We start from the raw sequence: 18,273 nt of genomic DNA on the forward strand, positions 1-18,273 counted from the left end.
TAAAGACTTAAATATAAAACCAGAGACCATAAAACTCATAGAAGAAAGTATAGGGTCTAAATTTGCAGACATCACCCTGAGCAATATTTTTACTGATACATCCCCGCGGGCTACGGAAGTAAAAGAAAAAATGAACATATGGGACTACAATGATCACTCTTGTGATATAGACTATGTTGTGCTTCCTCACACAGTTCAGCCTCAGGTAGGAGGCTGCTCTGTGCTCAGAGTGGGCCTCGCAGACTAACTTATGGGGGCTTTTCAGGTGGAGACCTTAAGAGCCTCCAGTCCATAGATGCTTTTTCCCGAGAATTGTAACTATTATGTTTCATTAAAAAACAAAAACAAATATGATGACGCAAAGGACCAGATTCATACTAAAGGCATTAAAGTGTAATTTTTGTTTCAGTGTTTTGATTTTAAGAAATGCATTTGTTTTGTGCATAGAAAAGTTCAACAGGTCTTTGACTTTTTAGATACTTAAAAATTTCAAAATAGATCACCAAAGTGTCAGTGTTTAAAACTTCTCTTTGTTGGTGTTTGTTGCTTAAGATAGCGAATCGTTTTAACATTCATCATCTTTATCAAACAATATTGAAGAACCAGGCACACCTTTTTACAAATGACTTGTGATTACACTGCATTTCCAGTTGGTAGGTTTTTCTCACATCCTTGTTAGGTTGTTATGATCGTTGTTAGGACTTTTCCTATCATGTAGTTTACTTCTGCTTTTGTTATTCTTAGCATTAAAGTTTTAGCTCAGCGAGGGTGGCTGTAGCATAACGTTCTGATCACAGTGTCATCGTGATCACTCGAATTCTCTCAACAGGTTGGAAGCTAAAACTACTCATTTGCTTTAGCTGATGTTTCGCTTTGAATGGCTCTGCCGTTTAAAACTTCTCCATACTTCAGAAGATACTAAACATGCTTAACTTTCATGGGATAAAATTCATTCCAAAGACATGTGTATGTACTTGTTTATAAAGAAAAATGGAAGTGCCTTTTCATTCAGATTGTCAGTAGGAGCCTGAAACTAAACTATAAAATTTTATATCAAGTAACAGTGCTCTGCATTTGAGCCCTGGCCTCTCATACTCCTTTTCATGTCACCCAGTGGCAAGGGAGGCACCCAGTCAGCAGGGAGTTGCAGGTCCCCACCATGTGGAGGGCACTGTTGCTCACACACAGGCTCTTCAAATGTTGTGCATTCTTCTTAGGGAGTTTCTTTGGGGGGAATTGTGTCTTCTCCCTGTGACCTGGCTGTATCCAGCTTGAATAATATTCTAATTTTAGCATAAAGCATACCTCTCTTGACTTTTTCAAGTAAGGAGAAGCAATACCAAATATTACTGTGACATTTTTGCTAGAAGGGATGTTTTGCATAATTTTATCCTTTTGTGAACTATTAAGTTTGAAAAAATATTTTGTAGTAGTCGTGTAGCATATTACAAGACACACAACACACACCAAGGCAGGCATGTGGTTATTGCAAGAAGTTTATTGCTTCTGTTCTTAAATACTGTGGCATCAGCTGGTGCCAGGGTGTCCTTATTTTAAGCATGTGTTTAAAATATTGTGCAGTTCTTTGTAATGATGATCTCAGGTTTCCAGCTCACAGAACCACTCAGCTCTTTTCTCCTGTTAGGCATGCCCTTTTGCTTTGGGCTAGTTTGAGGTCATTGGCTAATTTTGAATTACTTAATTTATGTAACATTTTCTCCTTTAATTGTCAGTGTCATGGGTTTTCCAGGAATGTGGACCCCACTAATAAAATTGTCTGACAAATTAGATTTCAATAACTTTGTTTTGATTAAAGCTGATTTTTTTCTGAGGAAATAACTTGTTTTATCCCAAGGATTGGCAAAATGTTTCTGTAAAGAAATAGATAGTACATATTTTCAGCTTTTCAGGCAATATGGTCTCTGTTGCAATTGTATTTTTCTTTTGCAACTCAAAAGCAGCTATCAACAGGAATGGGCCTGGCTGTGTCACTTTTTAAAACAAAAACAAAAACGGAGATACGGGGGTCAGGTCCTAGCTTTGCCCACCCCTAAATCCCCAGACAGTGAGTAATAGTTGACTGGGTAGGATTACCCTCCTCCATGAGGGGAATGCCTGTTCTTTTATACAATTTTGATATCTATACTAAATGAGATACCTTTTTGCAAATGTTATTCGGTGGCAAGTGAAAGTGGTGGTGGAGTGTCCAGGTCTCAGACCCCCAGCATCCTGCTGCCTCCTGACCCAACTTTAGCCCCTGCCTGAAGCAGAACCATGAGGGGAGCCCGGAGCTTGACCCAGGCCTCCCAGAAACCAACTGCTTGCAGCCAGAGAAGCAAGAGAAATGATAAACTGGGGGTTATTTCACTGGGTGCGTTTTAAAAAGTTAGCATAGAATTAAGTGTATTTGGTTGAGGTTCCTTTGATGGTAAATGTTCTGACTTTGCTCTTTCTTGCTCTTTTCCCTGGGCAGCTCCCCTCACATTCGATCACTCCATCCAGCAAGCATGCGGACAGCAAGCCGGTGCCACTGACGCCTGCCTATCACACGCTGCCCCACCCCTCCCACCACGGCACTCCACATACCACCATCAACTGGGGGCCCCTGGAGCCTCCGAAGACCCCCAAGCCCTGGAGCCTGAGCTGTCTGCGACCCGCACCTCCCCTCCGGCCCTCGGCTGCTCTCTGCTACAAGGAGGTGAGGTCCATGTAAAAGCAAGCGTGACTTCACATTGGGATGTGTTCGGTTGTCATTCTGTACTTCGTTCCAGTGAATTCAGAAATATGGAAAATCATGCATTTCTATCTGTGACAAAAAAAAATACAGATCGGCCTCTTCAGAACTGTGAAGGGTCTGCCTTTGTTTTTTTGTCATTCCCTTCTGCTACTTTGGGTGTCTGTGAGGCCCTTGGAGACGCTCATGGGGGGGCTCGTGAAGCATTGGACCTTTTCTCTGCCCTTCACAGAGGGGCCCTTTCTGTGCTCATTGTGGCCCCGCCTTGGTCGCTGCCACCTGGAGGCTGAGGAATTGGAAGGCTTCACATGGGCTCCCTGTGGGCTTCTAGCTGAGCCTGAAATAATATTGAACTTCCAGTTTGTGATGGGTCTCCATTTCTGCATGTTCTTCTGCTTTGCCTTATGAGCCTTTTTCAAGTTTGAGATCTTGCCCAGGAATCCTACATTGTGTCACCAGAAGCTATTTGAGAAGAAAACATTTACAAATAAAAATGAAAGAATTTGACAGCTCTACTCTTTGTGTAAGAAGTCACCATGCACTCTGTTCTTTTCCATTCTAACCCACTGTTTTTATATGTACAGTTAATATATGATTTCTACCCATAAATGTTAACAGTTTCCTACACTTTCATACTAGGTTTTATACTCTAAACCTGCTTCAATGAGAAAAGAAAGTGTCTTGAGAAATATGTTCTGATAAATATTAGTGCCTGAGGAAGCTAATAATTGAAATGACGAGTGTGGTTATCATGACTGATCTTGAGTGAGTTGGGAGTATGGTCGTTATGAGTGTGAGTATGGTTACCGTGTGAGTGTGGTTATTGTATTAGCATGAGTGTGAATATGATTATGAGTGTGATTATGGTCACGTGTGAGCACAAGTGTGAGTATGGTTATCCTGCGTGAGCATGAATGAATATGGTTATGAATGTGAGTGTGCTTATCATGAGTGAGACTGTGAGCATGACGAAGCACTGTTGTCTGGTGTCAGTCTCACATCCAGCCAAGGGCCACATTTGTCCAAGGATCTGGAGCAGACCCTCCCTCCATCCTTGCTAGTAGCCCTAAGTATTTTTATTCTTTTTTAAAATTATTTTTTTTCACTTATAGTTAACATTTAATATTATTTTATATTAGTTTCAGGTGTACAGCATAGTGATTAGACATTTATGTAAGTTATGCAGTGATCCCCTTGATTAGTGTAGTACCCACCTGGCACCGTACATAGTTGTTGCAACCTTATTGACTATATACCCTGTGCTTTACATTATATCCCCATCCATGACTATTTTGTAACTACCAATTTGTGTTTTTTAATCCCTTCACCTTTTTCACCCAGACCACCCCCCCAACTCCCTCCCATCTGGCAACCATCAATCAGTTCTTTGTATCTATGAGTCTGTTTCTGTTTTGTCCCTTTTTATGTATGTATGTATGTATGTATGTATGTATGTTATTTAAGATTTTTATTGAAAATATAGCTAACATACAATATATTAGTTTCAGGAGTACACCATAGTTGTTCAGCATTAAATACCTAAAGTGATCACCATGAGAAGTCCAGCAACCACCTGACAGCGTACTATGCTGTCACAAGCCCTAAGTATTTTAAGACACATGGGAAAGTATACATAAATTGTAATCAGTCCTTTACATTTTTTGTTCTTACTGAATTTTGTTTTTCTATGACATATAGTCTTGCTGGTGATCAAATGCCCAAGTTGGAAATTTTTTTTATCATGGGCAGCTACTTAAATGTTGGTGTTTTTGATTTCCTACTTTAGCGTGTACAGATGGTGCAGGCAAACCCTGGTGGAGATTTCATTACTGGGGAGGGAAATCGGGGTAAAGAGTTAAGCAAAGGAGTGGAAAGGGTAAGGGAAGAGGTGTGGCCAAACAGAAGTACCTGGTTTTGGTTCGTGGCTGCAGCTGCTCTGCTGGACCCAGTGTTGGAGAAAAGGTTTCACACGTTACTCATTGTCCAGTATTACTGAGTACCTCAAAACACTTAGTGAAAAGTGTTCTTACAAAGAGAGAGTGGCAAGAACCCAGCCAGCTCTGCCTGGGTTCAGGAGTTGGGGCACTGTGTGTGTGGACTTGTGCCCTCTGCACATGTGGTGCCGTGTCTGGTGCACTGCCCTGGGCCTCCTCTCTATTTGCTTTCAGTTACAGAAGCTGTAGGACACATTCTTTGGGAACTGATTTCTGCTTCATTTCTAAGAACTTTTTAACTATTTTTACAGAAAATATTTCAAGAGATACTTTCAAAAATCAACCTTTGTTCCTTGTGTGCTTTCAGTTTTATCCATCCCATAACACATGTCCCCTTTTGAATCTTGGTTTCTCATGTAAGATTCACAAATGGTTTATGTAATTTAAGTGATGCAGAAGTTAGTCTTTTTTAGTATTGATATTTACTACATGCTTGACAATTGAAACCCTACCCACTTTCTTGGACTTCACCTCGCTCTCAGTTTTCCACATTCATCTTCTGCACAGCTTTTAGAAGTTGTATTACAGAGGTAAGAGGCAGACCACTACATTGAGCATAGCTCGGAATTAGCGTGAACATGCCATAGAGAGAGCGCCAGTGCTCTGTCTTTTGTATGCATCTGTGCTCAAGGCTGGTAGGCTAACCTTACTCCCTTCTCTTCTCCCTTGAGGCTTCAGATGTTTTCCTAAAGGAATTGTGTTTTACCCCTTCCCTTTAAAAATAGCCTTAGTTTCCTCATCGCTTTCTAGTTAGCTGCAGCAGATGGGTCTGCTCCAGAATTAGCAGCATGCATGGATTTGTGCACGCATTGCCAGCTGTCCTTTCTCTCCTCTCCAGAGGCTGCCAGCCTGCCTGCGAACCTCTTCTGTGTTGTCACAGTGCTAATGGATCTAAGTAATATGAGGGTTTTTATCAGACAGTGCCCTATTGATTTTAAATTGACGCTCAGCAGCTGGCAAAGAAAAATCAAAAGTATGAGAGAAATAGGCAGCTCTTAACAGTGAGTGGCTGTAGTGATGTAACAGTTGACACCTTCACAGCAATCCTTACTGATACGCCAGTAAAAATCACTGTGGAAATTGTCAGCCTTTTTTCCCCCCTTTTTCTTTCCTTAGGATCTTAGTAAGAGTCCCAAGACCATGAAAAAACTGCTACCGAAGCGCAAACCTGAGCGGAAGCCTTCGGATGAAGAGTTTGCGCTGAGGAAAAGTGAGTTCGTTTGCACGTGTGGGTGAGGACACGGGTCTGACTCACACAGGCACAGCGTTCATAGGGCAGGTAGATGGGTTTTCACAGACTTCAAACACAAGTCAGGGTCTGAGCCTTCGTGTCACTTCTAAACCGAAGGGTTTGAGCAGCGATAACCACAAACCACTTCAGTGTAGACACCCACAAGCGGGAGAATTCCCTGGCGCCCGTGATCAAGCAAATGGCGTGGTTTTCCCCTTGATGGAACTGTTTACTGTCTCGGCCTCTGGGCTGATCACTTCATCTGGGAACCCAGGCCAGGTGTACAGGGTGACCTGGGACCACCTGCTCTTCCTGTCCCCCCTTGCCCTGTGCTTCCCATATGTAAGAGTCACATCCCCACACTGGTTGATCGCTGTAGGACTCATTTCCCCCAGACCTGTGTGTTTAGACAACCTCTACTGTGAACTTGTGAAATGCCAGATGCAGTATTAAATTCAGCTCTGGATTTCTCAGCTTCTTATAGGGAGCGCTTCACACACACGAGATATTCCTTGGACAGCGTGGGAATCAGGAGAGCTGTTTCTCGGAGCATGTGATGGGAGAGAGTCGGCATGTGCACACATGCTTGTGTGCTTCTTCCCAGTGTGACAGGAAAGATCCCGTGTGAACATATGGTTAGGGGGCTGTCTGGCACTGTAGGAGAGCCCTACCTGGTAGGACCCTGCGGGAAGTTGTGGGATCCTTCTGGAAGGGCTCCGCCTCCCTGTTCCTGTGTCCCTCTGCTCCTGCTCAGCCTGTCCGCCTCCGCACCTTCATGTGCCCTGGGATCTGTCACAGGTCTTCCTGATACTCTGAAGCATTGCTCCTCATTTCCCCCTACCAATTTGGGACCCTTCAGGGATTCATTTCCAAAACAAGGCTCCTGGGAACACGAGTGTGGCCGACGTCTCCTGGAGGAAAGGGGCTGCTTGGTGCAGTGGCTACGTGTATTCCCTGGTCCCTGGAGGCTGGCAGCCTGCATTGCCCCTCGTCATTGTGGGACCTCCCTGTCCTTAGTACGGGGCTGATAACAAGCTGGGAGAAGTAAATGCAGTGACAGGCCTAGAGGCTGCTTTGTGAAATGAGCTCTGTCCTTGCCCCTGACACCTGATGCACCCTACAGTGGGCTGCGTGTATTATGCCATCCCGGTGGTCGTTTTCCCCAGACTTGGAGCGGGTGGAGCAGTGCCGCACTCTAGGACAGCTGAAGAAATGGAGCAACGAGACCATGCGCTTCAGTGAGGCGCGTTGGCCCTGGAATTGAACACCTGCTCTGTACTCAGCAGCTGGGCTGGGGAGTGTTTGGTGGAGCCCTTCATGCACAGGCGTTTGTTGAGCACCTCTGTGTGGAGGCACCGTGCTGGGCGTTGGGACAGGCTGCAGATGAGGGACCATTCCCGTAACAGAATTATTTAGTGCCTCCTGTGTGCTGGGTGCAAGACAGTAAGCAAATGAAAACCCAGGTCTCCAGGGAGCTCTGTTTTAGTGGAAAGATACAGATTGGAAACCAAATAGGCAAACGATAGTGTGATGGTGTGAAGTGCAGGGGAGGGAGACACGGGTTGGGTTGGTATTTTAAACAGGGTGGCTGGGAAGGCGTGGGTGAGGGGGCGTTATCTGAATAAGCGACTTGAAGGGGTTGAAGAAGCAGCAGAGCAGATGTCTGGGGGAGAGCTTTCCAGGCACTGGCTCCAGAGTCCCCGAGGCAGGAACCTTTGTGGTTGTGGTATATTCAGGGACAGCAGGGAGCCCCTGGGGCTCGGGTGACAGGGCAGCCAGAGTCCAGTTGTGAACAGAGGGCTTGATGGGACTTGGGTTTTAATAGAACCACTGATCGCTTTGTTTTGAGAACAGACAGGGGCAGAGGTGGGAACAGGGAGACCAAGTAAGGAAGGCTGTGCAGTTGTCCAGGTGAGGATGACAAGATGGTGGCCTGGGCCATGTGATGACAGCATAGAGGTGAAGCATGGGCAGAGTTCAGATTTCTTAGAAGATGGAGCCTATAGCAGTGGTTCTCTACTGGGGGTGTCCCTGCCTCTCCTCCCCCAGGGGACATTTAGTGATATCTGGAGACATTTTTTGTGGTCACAACTGGATAAAGGTCAGGGATGCTGCTAAACACCCTACAACACACAAAACAGCCCCACAGCAAAGAATTACAGCAGGTCCTCGAATTGTTACCATTGATGAGATGCCGTAGGAACTTACCTCTTGTTTATATCAATTTACTTGTGGTAAAACTGATTTCATGATACGTCGTTTTCATTTAAAGTCACAGAACCAACCTATTGACAGCGTTGAGGTCTTAATGTTATCTGACCCCAAATGTCAGTAGTGCGATGGTTGAGAAACACAGGCCCACAGATGTGCTGTTGGATTGGACTCAGGTGTGTGAGGGCAAGGCTTTGGGCCTGTAGCTACAGGATGTTACAGGAACTGCGATGGGGTAGCGAGTTAACAAGATTCTGAGGCCCAGGGGACAGCCTGGGCGGGTGGTGAGAATTTCAGAGTTGTTCTCTGTGCATAAGGTGGTTTCTGAAGCTGTGCAATTGAGTAGACACAGAAGAAGAGAAAGACAGAGTCTGAGTTAGAACATGAGGGAGAGAAGGAGCTAGCAGAGGAAACTTGGAAGGAGAGACCAAGAGGTAAGAAGAGAAGCAAGGGTTTCGTGTGGATTAGAGGAGAAATTTTATCTATGTGACCTGTGTAACTAGTGCCTGTGCATGGCAGGTACTTAGTCAACTTGACTGCTTTAAAATCACATTGTAATTTCGTAAGCTGTTTTAACCTTTGTAACATTCAGAATCCTAGAAATTTTTCTAGTTTATGGAGCAGTCTGTGCCACATAGAAAATGTGTGCTGTATTATCGTTAATTTACCTTCTCAACCTTTGTGATGAAATATGGTAGCTCAGTGATGGCTAACACTACATCCCGGGAAGCCAGCGCCCTTTCTGTCGTCATAATGCTTTCTCTGCACGTAGGACGATGCTGGCCGGTGTACTTAACCACATCTGAAAATAGCAGTCCAGTTACATCAGCTAGACAGATCATTTTCCTGTTGCCAAGAGCGAACGGACTGCCCTTGGAAGTTACTTTGCAACAAGTCCTGAAATTAAACTAGTCAACGTTATCTTTATACTCCTAAAGGAGGAGTTAATTATGGGAAACCAGTTAAATGACTGGTCCCAGTTAGTGAAATTGAAGTCAGTTTCTCAGTCGCTCTTAAACTCTTAGTATTGAAATTCATTTTTTAGTAGGAAATATATGGCTGGCCTTGTATATATCTCTACCTTACTGTCATAAAATGACATTGAGGCTGTATTGTGCAACTTACAAATATTTTAGCCTTCCATTTTTTCCACATTTTTTTTTTACTACAATGGGGTGAGCCTTTTAAAATCTATACAAGTAATATCTTTAAAAATGTAGAAAAATATAGAAAAAGAGAAAAACATAAAACAGAGAAACAATTTAGTTATAGCATCATATGTATGCTGGGTGTGAGCCCCAGTCCCTGGTATTAACACCATTAAATGCTGTTAGTTTGGAAAAGTTCTGTTGTCTGTGCCTGTGATCTCGTGGGTATGATCTCGTGTCTGGAATAATGCATAGTTGCAGGAAGAGCTCTGGAATGACTCCTTCAAGCGTTAGGTTGTGCCTTATAAATTTCTTAGATGATATCTCTAGTAGAAATTCGCAGATCAGAGGAGATGCTTTTTTTAAAGCCTTTGATAAATATGGTCAGGGCACCTCTCCGGAGGGTTTTGCTTGTCTTCATTCCTGCCAACTATGGGTGGAGGGAAGACTTTTCCTTTCTGCCATCCACATCAACATGGGAATTGTCAGGCTTTTTTATTTTTGCCAGGCTGCTATATGAAAACCTGATACATTAATTCTCACTTCTTTTCTTAGTGGGATTGAATATCTTTTATTACTGACTGTATTCTTTTTGTGTGAATTGCTTGTTCCTAGTTCTAGCCCTTTTTTTCAGTTTCAGGTGTGGGGGGCGCAGATCCTGTTTTCCTTGTGGATTAGTAAGATAAATTTTATATATTTAGGGTATTACCCCTTTGCCAGATATGTTGCAGATAAAAAATACTTTTGAAAAACTGAAATCCTTTCAAATATTAACTATTTCGTAAATATTGGAAAACAGTTGTTGGATAAGAAAATAAGAGATGGTATTGATTGTCATTTTTGGTTGATTTGATGACTTCGCATTCTTCTAGTTAACTGTACTAGTTATTTTTAGATTGTGATGTGTTGTACTCGTCACTTTTAGCTCAGTCATGACGTGTTGTGTGTCTCGACAGGTACAGCTGCTTTGGAAGAAGATGCGCAGATTCTGAAAGTGATAGAAGCTTACTGCACAAGCGCCAAAACACGGCAAACACTCAATTCAAGTAAGTTTCACAGTAATATCTCGGTAATTGTGGTTCGTTTGTTTAAAGTCACAGTCTGAAGAAACTTGTGCTTTGGGCCCTGTGCATGGCTCCTTGGTGTGCCTCAACGGTCCTTATTGAGGGATGCTTTGGTGGCCTAGCCAGGTATAGAACAACTTGAGCCCGACATCCCTAAATCATTGAAAGGGGTCTGAGCTGTCAGTAAAATAATTGATTTCTTGAGGACATTCTACTGGGAAACCTTTAAGTGTAAGGTGCTGCCACAATTTATAAAGCTTTCTTTTGCTTAGAGAAAATGTGTTTAGACATCAGCAGAAGGTTCATTCAATTATTTATTTAAACTATTCAAACTATTAGGGTGGTAGTGGGATTTTATTTATTTTTTTAGCTTCTTAGAATTGTCAAAAAAATAAACTTAGAGCAAGGCTTTTAGTCCCCCACCTTTTTAAAAAAATGATTGCATTTTTAAAATTTTTGTACGTAGACATCAATTTATTAGGTAGATTTCAGTACCACTGAATTTACCAGTATGTTATGCATAATGTCTTAAATGAAAAATACTAATCTATTGTATGAACAATGAAAAGGTGGCTTTTTTTTTTTTTAAACTTCTCCAGCATGAATAGAGTGTAGCACTGTGGGGCAGATGGAGTAGTGCGTGTGGTTTGTTCAGAAGCCAGGACTGAGTTTCCCCTTTGCTGGTGCCGGGGCCACAGGCATCACAGGTGTTGTTTCTTAGGTGGGCTTTTTTGTTTTTTGAGAACTGGATGACTTATATATGCACTCTGGCATAAAAACTGGTTTCTATTAGATTTTGTTTTTTTGGTTCCATTTCCACCCTGACATTTGGCAAATCACTTATGTCAACTTCATTTTTACCACCTGCAGTATGGTGGTTTGAATCTGTGTCCTGTCCTGTTTTTAAACTAATGCTGAAAAAAAAAAAAATGAAAGAAAAGGAAGGAAAAGGAACTTCAACTGCTCTAACTTTTGTTAAAGATGAAGATAGGGCTAACAGGATCCATCCCTGGTGATCTGCAGATAATCTAGAAACTTCCCTATGGCCAGTATTTTATATATTCCACACTAAGACTTCTTTGTACTCTCTCTGGTGAAAATGCCTTTCGTAGTGACTAGTCAGCAGAGTAGGAGAGAAATGGAAAGGCCTGAATGTAGAGTGAGTATGCATAAAGTCAAGCAATAATTTGCAAATACAGATTATTTTCATTTAAGATACTGTAGTTTCATATATTTGATTGCATTTTTAAGTCATAGGCTATAAAATATGGCCATAGTTTTTTGGGTTTTGAATGTGGGATTTTAAAAAATCACTCATCTTAACTTCAGTTATTTGAAATAAAATTTTAACCTGGTAGTCTCAGGTGAACAGACCAGGTAATATGAGCTTTGTGTGTATTTTTGTGCGAGCCGCATTTCTTCATCCAAAATGTAATGTGCTTGTGGCTTCGCTTCTTCTGGCTGCCTGAAAGGAATGGCCCATAGTTTGTGCAGATCTTTTCTTATCACATTGTCTGTACTATGTGTTTTCCATTTCTGCTGTGCAAGAAAAGCATCGGACAATAACAGTTTTTTTCTAACCAATATTATGAGCTAAGCATTCTGGGGCCTCATGTATACAATCATATGTGGCCTTAAACCTGATATTCTTAAGAACAAGTCAGATAGGGGAAATTGATCCTTTTATGTTGTAAAGGTGATATCCTCAATAAATTCAGAAGTGGGATCAGAGTAAGAACAGCTCTTTTCATATTAAATGTTTAGTGAAACAGTTAGGATAATATATCTACCCCAAATTCAGTTCTCTTCAGTATCCATTTAGATGCAAAGAAGACTTTATAAACCAAACATCTTTGGTATTGATTTCTACAGCAAGGAAGTAATGACCTTCATAGACTGTAGGGATTTAGTTGAAGAAATCCAAGCTAGTCCACTGCTTGTTCTTGTTATGGATTAGGAATGAAATTAACTTTGATCAGAAGGAGGAGCAGGATGGTGCCAGTGGTGGCTGTGCCGTGCCATCCCCATCATGGAGGGGCCCCTTGGTTCCCACTGAGAGTGTCCTTCCAGCCCCCTCCGCCCCTGGCCCATTCCAGCCTGCATGTCTCTTGCACGGCCGCCCGGCCTGTGTCATTGCTTACAGTTGCCGAAAACTCATGGCTTATTTCTGCTCCCATTTTGTACCCACTGTTTTCTGTTGTCCTTTTTTTTTTTAACATAGTGGCATTACCAGTTCACGTCTCTCTTCCTGTTAGTAAATGGGTCTGCTGTCAGGGTTGGTAACATTTGAACAGACATGGCATCCCACTTTCTCCGTATCTACTGGCTGAGCTCTGGTGAGCGCACTAAGGAGTGGAGATGTGGGGTGACGGGAAATGGGAAATGAGAGGGAAGTGGACCCTATTTAACCCCTTTCTCCATTCTGAAATTTTTACAGTGGTTGTAGTTTGATAAGGTAAGTTTTTTAGACCCCCATCATTAAGATGACTTCTGGTGATTTATAGTCTGGCCCAGAGATAGCTGAAGAAGTAAGTCAAAAATCCTTTGAAACTATTTTGCATTCAATATCCACTTAATGAATGGGAAGTGATTTTGAATTAACCACATAAATTGTTCCTTTTACAAATAATGTCCTAAATGAAATTATTTGTTAATAGGATGCGGAATAGAATTGGTTACTTGTCAAATGTTTATAGAATCATCTGTGGGTATGGGCTTAATTTATAGAAGACTTAAGGGCCTAATAGCAATGTCTTTGAGAAGGAATGATTTGGAAACAATATCATGCTATAGGTGTATTTAAGTAATAATTGATCTGGTTTTATTGTAAGGGTTGTACTAAGTTTGTTATTAAAACCCGGCCATAAATAAGGAGAAATGAACATTGTTGCCATTTTTTAACAATATTTTCTCTTTTCCTTCTCTTCCCATCACCTTTTGCTTTTGTTTTCATGTTTTTGGTTGTGGCTCTTCCTGTTCGTCCTCCTCCTCATCCCACCTTTGCCTGTCACACCTGTCACTCCATCCCACCCCCGTCTTAGCATGGCAAGGCACTGACCTGATGCATAATCACGTCTTGGCTGATGATGACCAATCAAGTCTAGACTCCTTGGGTCGTCGCAGTAGCCTTTCTCGTTTGGAGCCTTCAGACCTCTCGGAAGACTCTGACTATGACAGTATATGGACAGCCCATAGTTACAGAATGGGTTCTACATCTCGTAAGAGCTGTTGCTCATATATCTCTCACCAGAACTAATGCACTTCTGAGCTTTTCTTAACAAATGCTTGTTGTATCGCAGCCTGCTTTTCTTAGATGTTTTCTTGCTGTTCCTTGTCTCTTTTATGTGATATTTTAACAACTTTTGAGAGCGTTTCTGATATTTCCCATTGTATTTTGTGGAGGCTTAATTACCAATTTGAGTATCCATTGAAGTTACTGACTGTTGAAGGAGATGGTATATTCACACAGCCTATACCCAAGGGTTCTTTTCTCAGTGGGTAGTGGTGGTTTTATAGCTCCAAATGGTTTGATTTTTTTATTCTCAGTGTAGCAACTGTCTCATTTCTTTTTGGATACAGCTGTATGAACACTTTTATATTTTATACTGAAACCATGCAGGTTTGTGTTTTAAGTGCCAGCAGCATGGAGGAGACTCTGGCCTTATGTATAGGGATCTAAAATTTTTATGTATAATGGACACACTGATCAAGTAGCTGTGGAGAGATAAGAAGAAAATAACATGCAGCAGAAGTACTGAGTCCAGTTCAGATGGCCCTGTTCTGCAGATGCCTCAGGGCACTTGGTGACGTGAAGAACCATATGTAGGAGTGGGCTTTGGGCCTTGGCGGGAGCACAGAAGAGCTGTCTGCACCCCCACAGCTCTGTACCACATATGGTCTTCTCCGTGCCCCCCGTTTGCCCATGGGGTGGGAGTTTTCTCCGAAGGCCAGGTAGCTTACTGTCAGAGCTCAGACACTGTCATTATCGTACCAAACTTTCCTTAACTGGAGTAATTTTTCTTAAATGGCACTTAGCAAGCCTGTACCACTCCACTGAAGGTTTAAAGTCCAAACTGAAGCATTCAGCCTCTGAAAGGCTGGGTTAGACTGCTTTCAGAGAGAGACGTTTGGTCTACTTAAAAAGGCGAGTGCTTTGGCTTCCGTCACAGCCTGGCTGCACCCTGACATCCATACTTACACTGCCTGCGATGGACACATTGTTTGTTTTCAGCAACTCGCTGCAGTGAAACTCCATTTACAGCAACCCCATCCTAGTAACCCTCATTCCTGATTGTAATGGGGATATCTGAGTCTCCTGAAGACTTAACTCAGTTGCCATGTAACTCACTTATAAGGAAATCTCCGATTGGGGGGAACTCCCCACTTTCCTGGGATTTGTTGTAAGGAGATTTCACTGGCCTCACTCAGACTGATTTCTGCTTCAAAAAGAACTGAATGTAACGTGTTGCATTCAGTTGTAGCATCCAAATCCACATCTGGTCATTGCTAGAGGGGGAGAACTGTGTTCTCTCCCACGCATGCTGTATTTGGTGTTAAAATGGAACCTTAAGGTTGTGTTTTAAGTATTCATTGAAACCAGCTTCAGAAAACAAGATGCCATAATAAATTGGGAATAACATTTTTTCCTTTCTTCAGGGTGGCTGTAATTCCAGGTGGCTGTGAATTCTCTCTTCTCTCACCACACCTCCTTCGCCAAACCCATGTATTCAGTGTTCTGATCTCGTTTGCACAGAGACAACTCTGATGCACTGCGCCACTGTTTCCTGGCAGCTGGGTCCCGTTGCTCCCAAGCCCAGAGGTGCTAGTGAACTCCCGCAGTAGCATATTGCTTAGAACGTCAGACGGCTTCCGTACTGCATGCAGTGAGGTCATTAGGAAAACCGATAATTCCAGACACCTGTCTGTTGCCAAAAGCTTTATGCCATCTGGAGATTTCATATTTTTATATGCATTAGTATAAATGAGAAAGTTGAAGAGCAGTCCTTTAACATTAGTTAGAGTCCTCTATTAACCCCCGGTAGAGATGAAATTTCTGTATGTTCAGACAAAAAAGCAAATGGAATTTTTGGAGAAATGTAACTACAAAGTTCATATACTTAGTACCATGCAAGGAATTTAGAAGTGATTTTGTTTTATTTTATATTACATAGAGTCGTTACCTGTTCTGATAGTAATAGTAGAACATCTTTTTGTTTGCTTTGAAACTATGATAATTGGTGCATTGGCTTAGGTGCCTTTGCCATGCCTTAGTAAACTTGGGTTTCCTGTGTCATGTGCTGTATATTACCACAGCATTGAGTACAGTTGCTGCACTTGGATTTTCCTTTAACACCAAGTATCATTTGGGTTGTCTTAATGAGACATCTATATTTTCTATACACCAAAGTTTTGACACTTTCCCATCATTCCTTTTTGTACCAGTTAAAGCCATTTTGATGATGATTTTTGTTGATGCTAAGATCACTGCAGAATAACAACCTGGCTTTTTGTTTGTTGGATTCGTTTTGACTGTCTGGCACCATTAGCTCTTGTGACCTGGTTGGAAGTATTAGTGCCACAGGCCTGAATACAGTTCTTGTGTGGCAGTGGTGATATGGCGTCCAAAGGGCTGTGTTTCTACTGTGGAATTTAGTCATGCTGAAATAGTATTTTATGTTTATGCAATTCTGTAATATCTATGTGTACAGTTAGTATTATAATGAAAGGATGAAGAAGCTGAACTAGAAGGTAGGTTAAAGCCATTACCAGTCCCTTTGTAAATGGCCTAAATGGTGTTCCCATTGAATTAACACTTGCCACAAGCATATAAGCTATATTGTGTTTTGCATAAAATTGCCAAAACACAGTAATGTGTATATAGTGGTATAAGACCTGGAAAAAAATTTATATATTGTGCTTTTTATCTGTGAATGGGAAAGCCATTTTTAGTGGATGACTGCCATTTGAAGACTCAGTTGGATGTATACCTGAATGTTGCATTGTATTGTACAGTATGCATATAATTGTTTGTGGTTGCATATGGCAATGAAGTGTTTGTTTTATATAAAAAAGACATCTGTTATGTACAGTTGAAATAAATTTTGCATTTGCTAGCCCGTGACTTTTAATATTTGTTACGTGGGGGGGGAGGGGGAGTAGCATAGTTTGCAGTTTAATATGACTTGGCTGTTCTCCTGAACATTGTCTTGCAAAGGAAGGCTGGGTGATAGAACACCTCCTATCTGCCTTGATAGAAAAGCTTGCACTTTGTTAGGTTAAATATGTTCTAAGCAATACAAGGTCACTCCTTGTACATTTTAATTTCATCTATTTCCCTCTTTTTTTTTTTCTTTTTCTTTTTTCTTTTTAGCTGAGCCATCCTGCTACCTATTAGCAGCTTAGCGGCAGCTCAGCTTGGGCCAGGCATCGAACCGCTGTTGCTCAGAGCTCAAACTCTTGAGCGAGCTCTTAACCAACTGGGCCACTCAGCTGGCCCTTTTTTCCCTCTAATTTTATAAACATGTTTTCAATCCCTGGGAGGTTTGTTTTCAAAGTGAAGCATTCTTGTGTTTTGTTTTTTTCTTTTTTGGTATGTGTGTGTGCATAAATTGGGAGGGGGGGAGCCCAACTTTAATAGGTTTTTATTTAGACTAAGGTCAGTTGTTACTTTTGTTTTATAAAGTGCATGGCAAGCTGACTAGGAAAAGCAAAATAAAAGGAAAGGAAAAGAACTACCTGTGCCAGAACAGGTGCAAATGATAAGCAAATGCAAATCACTCTCTAAAGAGAAACCTCATATTTTCTTTTCCTAAGAGAAATAAATTATTTAGAATCTTATCAGAGCCATAAATAACAAAGTGGCCTTTTGAAGAGATTTTATTAAGTAGATTTTTAAAAGTGTAATATTTTGCTTCATTCTGAAAGTTATTTCAATTTCATTTGAGTATAATTAGGTACAGATTTTAGAAAGATTATGAATGTAAGAAGTTGTGAGTTTTGCTACAAATGTACTAGACTGCCTGCCAGATAGGCAGATACTCTTTGCAGACAAACTTAACCCTCCGTTGGGCGCAACTGATCTCACAAGATTCATTGCACACAAATTTTCAAATACCTAACAGTTAAGTATCGTGACTCATTGCTTCCGTATCTTCCCTTCTACCATAACCTATAGCCAGTCGTGTTTATGACTTAATAAAGATGTATTTCATAACGGCATCTTTGTGTGCAATGAATCCGTGAGATCATTTGCATCCGACGGAGGGTTAAACTGTTTCTAGAATTTTGGGGGAGGCCAACTCATTTGTACACACACACCATGCGTGTGCCCTGGATTTGACGAGTCACGTATTGTCAGATCGGGCACGGAAGTGGCGTTTAACAACCAAGTCAGATCAGGCACCGAAGGACAGCGGCGCCCTGGTGCGGGGGCCCTCTTGTTGCTGCCAGGGCAAGTCCTCGCTCTATAATATGGAGCTGTTCAATCAATCTGTGTTTCTCAAACTAAGGCCCACAGTCCTCTGGGGCTCTGTGAATGTTTTAGGGGGCAGGGTTCTAATCGTCTCAGCTTCTGGATCACACTTCTGAGTCGGGGGGGGGGGGGGGGGGGGGGGCCCACCCCAGGGGCCTGCTGTCTCTGCAGCTGCGTGGTGCAAGAGTGACCCCTGCTGATGGCAGTGTGGAAATGTCATTGCCTCTTTGTCAGGGTCATTAGTAGCTGGATCCCAAGCATCTGCAGACCCGTTCTGGGAGTCCTTCAAGTTCGAGAAATGCTGGATTTGTGCTAAGTATTAGTTATTGTTTCACTGTATTCACCTCCACACTGAACAACAATAGCAAAACCAACCAGCATTTATGTGTGTGTATTTATAGACAGGATTATAGGCTAGTC

At 42.1% G+C, this 18,273-nt stretch overlaps 1 protein-coding gene across 11 annotated transcripts in view; it reads left to right on the plus strand.

Moving 5' to 3' along the window:
* The window catches only part of ARHGEF7 (Rho guanine nucleotide exchange factor 7), a 133,852-nt gene that overhangs the window by 104,706 nt on the left and 10,873 nt on the right, over positions 1 to 18,273 (plus strand). For 4 of the 11 annotated variants that reach the window (XM_019644783.1, XM_019644781.1, XM_019644782.1 and 1 more), the window contains 4 exons: positions 2,474 to 2,698; positions 5,845 to 5,938; positions 10,275 to 10,364; positions 13,424 to 13,600. In XM_019644783.1, the coding sequence (XP_019500328.1) occupies positions 2,474 to 2,698; positions 5,845 to 5,938; positions 10,275 to 10,364; positions 13,424 to 13,600 (586 nt within the window). The other 7 variants (XM_019644784.1, XM_019644790.1, XR_002124319.1 and 4 more) reach the window with 6 other exon arrangements.

Source organism: Hipposideros armiger, unplaced genomic scaffold, assembly GCF_001890085.2.
Source record: "Hipposideros armiger isolate ML-2016 unplaced genomic scaffold, ASM189008v1 scaffold_91, whole genome shotgun sequence".
In the NCBI taxonomy this organism is placed as follows: Eukaryota; Metazoa; Chordata; class Mammalia; order Chiroptera; family Hipposideridae; genus Hipposideros; species Hipposideros armiger.